This window comes from Protopterus annectens, chromosome 6.part0 (genome assembly GCF_019279795.1).
Source record: "Protopterus annectens isolate FY-2018-M chromosome 6.part0, PAN1.0, whole genome shotgun sequence".
Lineage (NCBI taxonomy): Eukaryota > Metazoa > Chordata > Ceratodontiformes > Protopteridae > Protopterus > Protopterus annectens.
The window spans coordinates 429223906-429237005 of NC_056737.1; the positions used below are offsets into that span (position 1 = coordinate 429223906).

At 39.7% G+C, this 13100-nt stretch overlaps 1 protein-coding gene across 1 annotated transcript in view; it reads right to left on the reverse strand.

Annotated features, from left to right (window-relative positions):
• SPTBN5 (spectrin beta, non-erythrocytic 5) overlaps positions 1-13100 on the reverse strand; it is a 1783454-nt gene that overhangs the window by 1155852 nt on the left and 614502 nt on the right. The window contains exon 26 of the mRNA XM_044073536.1: positions 161-361. Within this exon, the coding sequence (XP_043929471.1) occupies positions 161-361 (201 nt within the window). The remainder of the gene's footprint in view (positions 1-160; positions 362-13100) is intronic.

The window sequence follows — 13100 nt, forward strand, 5'->3', positions numbered from 1 at the left end:
ACTAGTTTTCTGACAAAATATATTTTCTTGCATTATTGGTTTAAATAAACTTTGAGAACACGGTTTCTTGATAACCTTGGCTTTAATTTTGCAATTAAACCAAAACAGTATTAAAAATGCTTGTTTATCCTGTTGCTATAGTTCTGTGTTGCTTTCCTACCTGATGGAACTTGACGGAGTTCTGCAACTGCTGCATTCTTTCATTACAAGCTGCCTGTAGCACCTGCCAGCTTTCTACCAGCTTTTTGCACTTCTCTGAAATGGCTTGAGCTGTACGATGTTTGGAGTTCACCATAGTCTTCCCCATGTCCAATACCCTCTGGATCTGCTGACTGTGTGCATTGACTTCAGCTTGAAATTCCTGTTTGCGCAGAAAGGAGAAAAATAATTCAACAGATAATAGTTGAAACATTAACTTATTAATGCAAAGTTTTCATAATTTTCCTACAGCATGTTCCTAAAGTGATATTTCTGGTGGCACATAGTTTTACACTATGGGTAAACACACACACACACACACACACACACACACACACACACACACACACAAACAGACACACACTCACACACACACACTCACAGACACACACACACTCACACACACACACACACACACACACACACACACTCATAGACACACACACACACACACACACACACACACACACACACACACACACACACACACACACACACACACATATTTTGACAGCAGATAACAACTTGGCACACCTCATTGCTCATTTTCCTACCTACTAAATAAAATACAGATCCAGTCTTGAAATACTTAAATACTTACATTATTTTCCCAGCGGACAAACATATACAGTTCCTTTAGTCTCCTATGGCATCCGGTGCAGACCCTATGGCATCCGGTGCAGACCTTGCATCAGCTTAGTAATTGTCTCTATATAGCATCCATGAAATCTATTAAACCCATCTTTAAGGGAAAGAGGAGTAGGACAAACCCAGAGTCATATAGACCCTTAAGTCCACTTTCATGTTGTGGAAAAATAATGGAAAAGGTAATATTGGATAAGTTATTGTCAGAAATGGATAGACTGGGACATCAAACCATATATCAGCATGCATATGTTGAAAATCGATCTATTACCACCTATAAAATAATGTTTTATAACAATATAATAACAGCTATGAATGAAAAATTGTGCTGTGATGTAATTTATACAGATTTAACTTCAGCATTTGACAAGATCATACACAAAACACTGACAAATAAATTAGTACAACTAGGTATTGATGTACTACTCTTGATAAGATGAATAGCTGCATGGCTTACAAATAGGACATGGCAAGTATCATACAGCTCTGTCTTAGGTCCTTACTTGTTTAGACTGTATTTTTCAGACCCAGCTTTTTTCATCTGAGGTGTTCTACAGTCTATATGCAGATGATCTGAAACCGGGTAAACTGATTATATGTGTTACAGATAAGGCATGCCTGCAAAATAACTTGACTAAATTGACCATCTGAGCACATGAGAATAATATGCTCATAAATACATCAAAAACTAAGCATATGAGATTTGGGAGACATAAATTGAAAGGTGAATATTTAATACAGCATACAGTGATTAAAACTATAGTCTCATTTTAGGACCTGAGTATATGGCTAGATTCAGCTATGAGTTTTTCTAATCATATCAACCAATTGGTTAATGATAGTTATACAACTGTAGACTAAAATATCTGAACTTGTACAGTGTCTCTTACAGATATTTAAGAGGAGATCTTATTCAGGTATACAAGGCATTTGGGGACAACTACCTCTGGGAATGTTTGGGGTTACCAAAAAGTACTAGAGAATCATCAGATAACCTATGTAGAAGATTCTATAGGAATGAGAAGTGTACTGATTGGTTCTCTGACAGAGTAGCTGATGCATGGAACAGACTATTAAATTACATTAAAGCAAGTACTAGTTTAGATATTTTTAAGAACAGACTGGACATTTATTATGGGAACAAGTGTTTTGGTATATTGGCAAGCTAGAAGGGCACTAATGCCCGTGCTTGAAACATATGTATGTATGTGTGCATCTATGTATCTATGGATTTGGGAAGGGAGTTACTGAACTGCATGCAGTACAGACAAGGGTTTATCAACTGTCTCTGATGATGGTTAATATCAATCTATCATTTCTCTGTCATATTTTCATGTCATCTATATAGCCTCATATTTTCCTTTCCAATACATTTGCAATGTCAGGGGCATTGAAAAAAGAAAAGAAGCCTTAGTGCTAACCAAGGAGCATCCTGCTAGGGAACAAAGTTATATAAACAAAAAAGTAGCTGACAGAAGTCTTTTTACAAAGTGAAATGCTGCCAATTGCCTCATGGTTTTGTGCATAGAAAATGATGTCACTATCAACTCTATAAAGCCTGTCAATTTGAAAACATCGCCAGTGTAAAACCAGAATGAGTTAGGCACAGAGGAGGAAAAGTGCTTGCAAAAATATCTGTAATCAGCATTTCACATGGTGAGTAAGCCCATTTGAAACATTTATGGCCCATATTCATTTGCTGAAGGTCAAGTTACATGTCCCATCTAGACATTTTACTCTATTTCAAAGAAAAAAATGTTTCAAAGTCTTTTTCTTACATATTGAATTAACTTCAGGTCTCACATTTTAACGTTTTATATTCTATTATGTGCTTAGATAAATAGTTCCAGCAAAAGCCATGCATTCATTCATTTTTCAGTTTGCATACTTTAACTATAACTTAAAATAAGAGAAACGGGATATTGTCATTTTTTAACATATTTTTCCTTAGTGACAGACTTTTATTTAAAAGCGTTTTTTTTTTTTTAAATATATTATGCATCTCCTCTTTTACTCTTTCTGTTTTAAGCATCTTGCAGGGCACCATATCCATTTCAAATTACTTTACCATTCCTATACTCCATTATACTACAATAAAAATATTCTGGTCACTCTGTCTCACTCAGTCAGTTGTACATCCACAATTTAATTAACCTGAATTAGATTTCAGATACAAACACCTTCCCTTACTAAAGTCTTTCTCAGTTCAAAAACCTACTCCAGCTTCATATCTTGTAAGTCACAGGTTCAGATATCTGTATTAAAATATCCATATTCTGCATGCATCTATGGCACTACTATTATGGTAAAATGTTCTCCCCACAACTCTCCATAACATACTCTTTTCTAAGATACTCACCTGTAAATCTCTATTGTGCACTTAAACTGCAGAAGTGTAGCAACAAAATGGACTGCCCCTGAATCTTAGGTTCTCACCAGCAATCCTGAAATATTTTTAATATGGGAGTCTTTTTCTAAAACAAAGTGACACCATTTTACCAGCCATCTAAACAGAAAGATGCCAGAAACTGAGGCCCTCCTGCAACTCAAACACATTCATATGTTTGTAGTTAATGAAATAATACCTACCACTGTGCTATGTTTTGATGTTCTACAAGGTTCATTACTTGGCTTTACCCTTTTTCCCCTCTTTCTAAACATTCTTCTTTCTGATCTCCCTAACTTAAATGCATTCAGTGTACAGATGACTTCTTACTCCCTAAAGCCTCTGCAATCATTAGAGGCCTTGACACTGCATTGCAAATAGATTTTGCAAGTGTCTGTCTTTGGTTAAATAAGCACAAATAAATTGGTAATACTGTCAAAGCAAATTCTGTGATTTTTGAAACTGCTCTTAGATTCAGATTTGCCACTTAAATTACAGCCTGTAGGTCCTGAAACACTTATATCACCCAAGCTGAATCAAACTGATGACTCTGCAACCATCTGAATACCACATCTTCTTTCCATACACAGGTAAATATCACAACTACAACTAAACTCTCTGCCTCAATCTCTCTCTCAGTTTAAACATGTCTACAAATCATCAGATATTTAACTTAAATTTTATTTGATAACATAGAAAGTGAACCGTCTTTCTAGAGCTGGAGCAAGGGAATCTAGTACCCTGGTCAACACACAGGTTTGGAACCCCCATCCCTGCTGTGTATAAACAGAAAACAGAGGTAATACAGACGGCTTAAGTGACGTTTGGTACTCCACCTGTAACATAGAGGGTGCCAGGACTAACAAGAAGCAGAGTATAAAGGATTAGTTCATACAAAATCACTTTAGCTAGCAGATCTAGGAGACTCTCTCTCTCTCTCTCCCTCTCTCCCTCTCTCTCTCTCTCTCGCATACTCTCCCTGTGGGAGTAATAAAGACACCTTGTTGAAGTTTCCAGTAGTTTATTCAATTAATTAGGTATGTGGATGAGTGTTCTTGTTCTAATACATTCCATTCAACAGGTCAGTTATTTAAGCAAGCAATAATGCCTGACAGGGTGTGTGTTAATATAGCAATAACCCACACCTGGGTGTGGGTAATGCGGGATTTAACCACGGTTGGTGTGGTTTGTTCCCGAGGGCGAAGCCCGAGGGACCAAACAAAGACAACCGTGGTTAAATCCCGCATTACCCACACCCAGAAGTGGGTTATTGCTATTATACTATGACATTATTTAAGAAAAGAAACAATTACTTTTCTTAAATAATGGCATTGTATAATGCCTCTTTGCTGCCCTTCCGCAGCTGTCTGGCATCCGTGGCAGTTCTGATGTACTACGCATGCCTGCGCAGTACATCAGAGCTGTGGCCAAAAGCAATGGAGAAAGCAAGATCTCCGTTGCTTTTTTACTGTTTCGCTATGTTAAATGGGTTTAACATAGCGAGACAGCTTTAAAATAAGCAACGGAGATGTCCGTTGCTTATTTCAAAGCTGTCTTGCTATGTTAAACCCATTTAACATAGCAAACAGTAGTAACGAGATCTTTCTTTCTCCATTGCTTTTTTTTTTTAAACCTGTCTTGCTATGTTAAATGGGTTTAACATAGCGAGACAGCTTTAAAATAAGCAACGGAGATCTCTGCTGCTTATTTTAAAGCTGTCTCGCTATGTTAAACACATTTAACATAGCGAGACAGGTTTAAAAAAAAAGCAACGGAGAAAGCAAGATCTCCATTGCTTTTTACACACTGTGTCGCTATGTTAAAGGAGTTTAACATAGCGAGACAGCTTTAAAAAAAGCAATGGAGATCTCCGTTGCTTTTTTTAAACCTGTGTCGCTATGTTAAACTCTTTTAACATAGCGAGACAGTGTTTTAAAAAAAGACTTATACTAATGGAAAAAGTCCGGGCGACCGGACCTTTTTCCATTAGTATAAGTCGATTTACAACGTGCACGCTGGCCAATCAGCGTGCACGTTTTGGAATATTAATAGGGGGTCATGGTATAATGTGTAATAAATGCCCACCAAGAAGTGTTATGAGGCCCATCGCCTAATGTTTCAAACTTGCTGTAGAATATGTCAATGGTGTTGGAGTAAGCATTTAACATCCAAACTATAACACTTTAAAAAATGTCCAGATATTTACTTTATTTTTTTTTAGTGCTTTTCTCCTCAAGCATTTGTTTTGTTGCCATTTATTAAAGATTGATATCTCTAAACGATGACATAAATTTGAGTTTCAGACTTTCATTTCATTTAGAAAATTCATGGCTATGCCCTTGTGAGCCATTTTAAGCCTAGCCAATTAACCCATGTAAGAATCAAACTCTGCAGCTTGTAGCTGTAAGGTAAACACCATACCCATTATACCAACCTCCCAACCCCTTATACCAGCCTCGCAAACCCCTAATATGAATCCTGTTATTTAAGCAACTTTTATAAAAACAATAATAAAAATCTGTTTCTATTTTTCAGGCTTTGTTCACCCTTTTTTATTTATCCATATTTCTTTAGCTAAAAGGTTGAGAGGTATGTAGACCTCTTTACCACTATTGCCAGTGGTCGATCTCTGTCATGCAGGCACACATACACACATCTCTGCTTCAGAAAATGCAAGCTGATTTTATAACAAGATAACGTAAAAATATATTGCTATTTTGAGCCTTTGTCCCCTGTTTATTTTATGCTTATCCAGACATGTTGAGGAAAGAGATCAAGAGGTATGCAGACCTCTTAACTGCTGCTGCCCAGGGATCGCTCTCACTCTTCACTCTCTCACGCACTCAGTCTCTTCTGCTTTCATACACACGTACACTCCCACTCACATACAGACACACACACACACACACACACACACACACACACACACACACACACACACACACACACACACTGTTATTTTAAGTTTCTTTTCTTTTTTCACTTTACTCTCGCTAAACAGTAAAAGTGGTGTTTAGTGAGTGTAAAATAATGACTAGATCGATCTCACTGTTCACTCTTTCTCATAGACACACACACACACACACACACACACACACACAGTCTCTTCTGCTTTCATGCACACATTCACTCACACACGCAGACAGAAACACAAATTCACTCATACACATACACACACACATATACTTTTTTCTGTTTATTTTTTTTACACTCACTAAACAGTAAAAGTGCTGCTTAGCGAGTGTGAAATAATGGCTCGAGCTATTCCACTTTCACTTACATGCATGCATACACTTACACACAAACAGACATAAACACACACAAACACTTTTAATTTTCTTTTTTTTTTTTTACATTTTACACTTGCTAAACAGCAGAAATGCTGCTGAGCGAGCATGAAATAATGAAGGCTGTTTTTTGCCGCCTGAGCTCCAAAGTGGCTTGATACAGCAGACTCATTTTACAGTGAGCATTACTTGTATATTAATAAAGTTAATCTCCTGTTTGTTTCTAGACCTCTCCAAAGCCTTTGACACTGTTTCCCACCAACTGCTTCTATCCAAACTAGCTACCTTAAGCTCTCCTATTCTGCACATTCTTGGTTCTCCAGCTATCTCTCCAACAGACACCAAGTTATTAAATGGCAATCTAACTTCTCTCCCTTTTTACCAGTTCAAACTGGGGTATCTCAAGGCTCCATCCTTGGACCCCTATTATTCAATATCTTTACTAATGACCTACAGTCTTCCTGTCCATTCTTTTCTGATAAAAAATATGCAGATGATTCCACAATTATCTCTTCCTCCTTCTGACAATATCACCCAACTTCACACCCTCATCCAAGAGTTTCTGCACTCTGTTGAAAAATGTCTAACTTCCAAAAAATTACTACTCAACCTAAAGAAAACTTAACTTCCCTGAATCTATCCAACATCACAAAGCTACCTTTAAAATTGCTAGGCGCTATTATCAATGACCAACTAAAGTTCGATCTCCATATTAAGCAGTGCATTAAAAAGACACATCAAAAGTTAGGTCTGCTATACAGGCATAAAAACATCCTTAGAAATGATTATAGGCACTCCCTTGTACAAGCATTCCTACTCCCCACCCTACTCTATGCTGTCCCCATTCTCACTAACATCCAAGTCCATCTTCTATCTAAACTGGAACTCACCTATAACAAAATTGCAAGATTCGCCGCTAGCCAACCCTACCACTCTCACCACTGCCTAGCCTTGAAACACCTGCAGTGGCTGGAATTTCATCATCAAATCCTACTACCACAGCTTCTCCTGGCTCATTCTATCTTACATGAACCCTCTTCCTGCCGCTCTCTCTCTCTCTACCCTCATCCAACCTTATACTCCCAACCGGGATCTCTGTAGCTCCCAATGGCATCTTCTGCAACTGTATGAGGCTAATACAAATATTGGAAAACTTCTCTACAACTACTCAGTGGCAAATGCTTGGAATAAACTTCCTCTAAGTGTCAGACAGATCTCAAACCCTAACTCTTTAAAAACAACTCTAAACGATACTCTCCATTTATCGTGGACTTGCTTATGTAATGACTCAACTTAATCCACCTCTCCTCCTCTAATTCTAATGCAGCAACCATGTCTGCCTCCTCTCTCTGCCGCTACTTCAAAAAAGTCTACTAATAGTCAGTAGTTCTTACAGCTTCCAGAGCTGCAGGCTTTGGAAATTGGCTTTTGCCTTGGGTTTATCTCCTATATAGGTTCATAGGTTCATAGGTAGGTACTAGGCTATCTGCCCGAAGGCATTTATAAGCCTAGCCAGAATGTGTTGGCTTTCGCCACCCCCTTAGATTAGTTCCCTGTTCCTCTGTCCAGCAGAGCCACTGAAGTGATCCCTGAGGTAAACTTTCTGTTTCCCATCCACTCGTCAAGATTTCTTTTGAAGAGTGTTAACGAGGAGCTCTGCCTGATGTAGATTGGGATCTTGTTCCAAAGCATGGAAAGTCTCTGAGACAGGAATCTATCCCTCCAGCATGTACTATTTATTGTTGTGATGAGGTTTAGATCCCTAGAGCGTGTGGCTCGCGGGGATAAGGTTTTCTTTAGGTGGAGCATGTCCATCAATTCTGGGTTGGACATGGCCTTGTATGTCAGGCAGAGACCACCTATGAGTAGGCGGTATGCAACCAAGTACAGCTGTAATTTCTTCAGTCGAGCTGCATAGGGCATCTGTTTGAGGCCAGTGATCCTCTTGGTGAGGTACTTCTGTGGTCTTTCCAGCTGTTGCAGGTGTCTTGTAAGGTACAGCCCAAATGGGGCGTTGTAGTCTATGATAGGTCTGAAGCGTGATGAGTAGACGGGTACAATGACCTCTTTTGATCTGGATGCAAACCCTTTTGTGATTAGGTGGGCCATGTAGAAGGATTTTCTAACCACTTTGGCAATGTGATTATCAAAGTTGAGATTACTATCTACTTGGGTCCCCAGATCCCTTATTATGTCTTCCATATTTAGGGAACTACCACCTATGTGGTTGTTTGTGGGTAGTTTGTTTTTTCCAAAGGGGATGACTATGCACTTTTTGACATTTAGCTTGAAGCCATGATTTTGACACCAGGTATCCATCTCAGTGAGACCCTTTTGGAGGATGTCTGTGTCAGCCAGAGAGTCAATTATAGGCCCTAGTTTGCAGTTGTCTGCGAACTTGGTCAGCCATAGTCCTCCTGTGCTTGCCTGTACCTCTGAGAAGTATATGCTGAACAGGAGGGGTCCTAGGACTGAGCCCTGGGAAACTCTACTTGTAACCAATTTAGAGTCGGACCTAGCTCCCGCAACTCTCACCATGTGGGTTCTGTCCGTAAGCCAGTTGGCAACCCATCTTGTGATGTAGGGGTTTATGTTCAGGCTGGTGAGCTTGTCTACAATACCAGAATGGGGAATGGTGTCGAAGGCCTTTGCGAGGTCTAGGTAGGCTGTGTGTACCACCTTTTCCTCATCTATAGCCTTGGTAACTGTCTCAAAGAAGTCCACCAGGTTCAGGAGGCATGATCTGCCCTTAACAAAGCCAAACTGGGTAGGGTCCAGTGTTCGGAGGTTCCCAATGTCTCTGTTAATGAGCTCCATGATGATGCGCTCCATAGCCTTGCAGACCAAGCTAGTCAGGCTTATAGGGCGATAGTTCCCGGGGTCTGTTGTGACTTCACCTTTGTGGAGCAGAATAACTGCTGCTGTGCACCACTCTATGGGTACATCGCCTGTGGAGAGGCTGTGTTTGAACAGTGTGTTTAGGTGAGGGGTTAGTTCGTCTTTGAACTCATGCAGGATGCAGCCTGGGACACTGTCCGGTCCCATTGATGCTGTGTTTTTGGCTTTGGAGAGGGCTGTTTTAACCTGAGTGTCTGTGATTTCAGGGACTCTACATTCTTCTGGTATGGTTATGGGCCCTCTTGGGGATGAGAGGGGGGTGCAGTTTGCGCTGAACCTGTCTGCCAGCATGTTGACGATATCAGTCGGTTCAGTGTATTTTGTGCCATTCTGCACTAACTCTGAGCAGATCTGAGCATTGCCACTTAGATTCTTGACATAGCTAAAGAATGCCTTGTGGTTATCTTTGGAGTCCTTGGCAATTTTTCTTTCAAAGCTCGCCTTGGATGATTTTATGAGGGATCGTAGTTTCGTGCTGATACTGATCAGGGATGTCTTCCCTTCTTGGGATTTTACTCTTTTCTGTACTAGTTTCCTCCTTCTATTGTATAGCTTATTTATGGCAGGAGACCACCAAACTGGTTTCCTTTTCTTGGAGGAATGAGTCTTGGTTTTGCTTGGGATGGCATGATCCATGCATTCTTGTAGGTGCCCATAGAATGCATTAGTAAAGATTTTTGCAGCTTGGACAGCATTATCCTTCAGCATGGGGGCTTTGAAACTTTCCACCTCAGTCTTAAGTAACGTGAAGTTTGCTTTTGAAAAGTTTTTCATGGTGGTTTTCTTGTCCGGGGGTGAGGGCGGAATGTGGATATCCAAAGTGATTTGTTTATGGTCAGATCTAACCAGCGAGGGGTTGACCTTCGGTGTGGAACACCGGTCACCCATGTTGGTGATGACCAGGTCCAATATGTTGTCACCTCTGGTGGGAGTGTTGACCAGTTGAACCAGGGTGTTTGAGTTTAAAAATTCTAGGAAATGTTGGGCAAGTTAGTTAGTACTTGAGTAGTTCTCCCAGTTAATGTTTGGATAATTGAAATCACCCAATATTAGGGTGTTTGGTAGGACCTTTATGTTTCCCAGTGTTTCCAGGAACGTGGAATGGAGGTCCTGGGACATGATGGGTGATCTGTAGCAAGCTACAATTTGAATTGCAGTTAGTTTTAATATTTATTATTTATTTGTTCTTTTTGTCTTGCAAACCTGTCAAAATCTTCTATACTCTGCTTACTACTGTATATAACTCCGTCCTTTATGATAATCAATGTATTGACTTTTTCTAGCATTTTGTCACATCTTACTCTTGGACATATTGTCATTTTATAATTATTAGTTTAGTTTTAAAACTCTGCCATATGATCACTTTTGTTGCTGGTACTATTTTGGTACTATTTTGGAGCTTTTCTCCTCGGACGTCCACTGAAACCCGATTAACAAATGTCAAACGAATAAATAAGTAAATATTAATACCCTATTAATACCCTGCTGGAGAATGTTCATTCCCCAATCAGGATGTGCTCCACGGATTTCCCATTCTCTAAAGGCAGTTACAGACAATGGTGGCAGTGTCCATGGGAGCTGACTGGAGGAAAATCTGGGAGATGGAAAAACAAGGATTCAATCTCAAACCTTATTGGAATATTCGTTAAAGACCCATGACAGTTTACCAGCACAGCAGCTTGTGGAATCTCATTCTTAGTTAAAAGGTTCTATTTTTATTTTTAACTTCTAACGAACAAAACATGACAACACATAGTGTTGCAGTAAAGTGGATCTTCCATGGCCCAAAATGTAAGCCAAAGTTCCTCTCTCTACAGACAATATGAGACCAAAAAAAAAGAAGACAGTCCCTTATGCACCTCAGGGCAAGTCAGGTATCCAACCCCACCTTTTTATTTATTTATTTATTTTTTTGGTCATGAACCTCTGTACTCTTTCATGTTGAACAAGGTATTTTATTTAATTTAATGTATTTATTTATTATCTGGAAAGTCCAACTGTGTGAAATACCCATTTTCAGTGGAGACTCAGGGAGAAAAGCTCAAAGAGGTCATAATTAATATACAAAGTTTAAATAGAGTCTAAAGAAATATGGACAAAAGTACTGATATTCACTAAACTGAATAAACAGGAAGTATCACACAAAGATAAAAAGCGGGTCTATATTATAACTGGGAAACCTCACATACATGAATACAGAAATGTCGACACATATTGAGCGAACCGTGAAAACACTGAACGTCCTGAACCACGAAATTCAAAATGTCGAATCAGCATAGTTGGCCAATCCCACCGCCTGCTATGTACTACCTACCCAAACAAAATAAATAATCCACATACATACACTTAACAAAACCCTACTTCTAACCCTAAACTAAAGCTTACATATATTACTATGTATGCACTTAACTTAACCCGCACCCTAACCCTAAGGTCCGTAACTAATGTACAACTCTGTTAAGGAGCTATACCCAAACAAAATAAATAATCCACATGCATACACTTAACAACACCCTACTTCTAACCCTAAACTAGAGCTTATATATAGTACTATGTATGCACTTACCTTATACCGCACCCTAACCCTAAGGTCAGTAACTATTGCACACTTACCTTAAGGAGCTATACCAGAGAAGGGCTAACTATGACAATTCGACATTTCGAATTTCGTGCTTCAGAACGTTTGGTGTTTTCGTGGGTCGCTCAATATGTGTCGACATTTCTGTATTCGTGCAACTGCAGTTTCGCGGTTGTAATAGGTAACCATAGAAAGTATAGTAAATCCTAAGAAGTGCCACTGCTGCACATTACAGAAGGCCAGTGAAGAAGGAAATTATCAGTATAAATGTAATAACATCACTAATCAGTAGAGCGTATCGACATCTGGTAGCTAACTGTCGGTAGGACACCTATTCAAGTCATTGCCCGCTACAAGACCACCTCCATGAATCAGAACACCCACTCTGCCTATTTGGATCTGCTTGAGTCTATCAAGATACATCCAAACACCATGGTTTTGGGTGACTTTAACTACCCATCTATTAACTGGGCAAATTATTCGTGCTCAAACTCATTTGCCCAAAGTTTCCTCGATTTCGTTAACTCCAATGTCCTGCAAGAGCTGGTTGACACCCCCACAAGGCATTACAACATCTTGGATCTGGTGCTCAAAAATATGGGGGACTACTGCAGTACCCCCACTGTGAGGTCCTCCCTGGTAAGATCTGACCACAAATTGGTCTCAGTAGAAGTAAGTATCACATCTAACTCCACCCCAGCAGCAACTAAACTAAAAAACTACTCCAAAGCAGATTATAACCTCTTACAGGATGGTATAAATAGCTTCACTGCACCTCCTCCCTCAGATGGAACTGGCAACTATGCCGAGATCTACACCAGTGATTTATACCAACACCTGTATAACTGCATTGACTCGGCCATACCTGATAGGACCAAAACAAGCTCCTCAAGGAAGAAAAAACCTGCCTCGTGGACAGCTGCCATTAACAAGCAGAATACCCAATGGTGTTGCTAATTCATGTTGGAGCCCATATAAGACACAGCCTGGGATGTTATCAGGTCCCATAGATGCTGTGTTTTTGGCCTTAGAGAGGGCATTTACTCCCTACTCTTTAGAGATACCAAGGTAGGGGACAGGTGATAGGGATGTTATGGGGTACATGTGG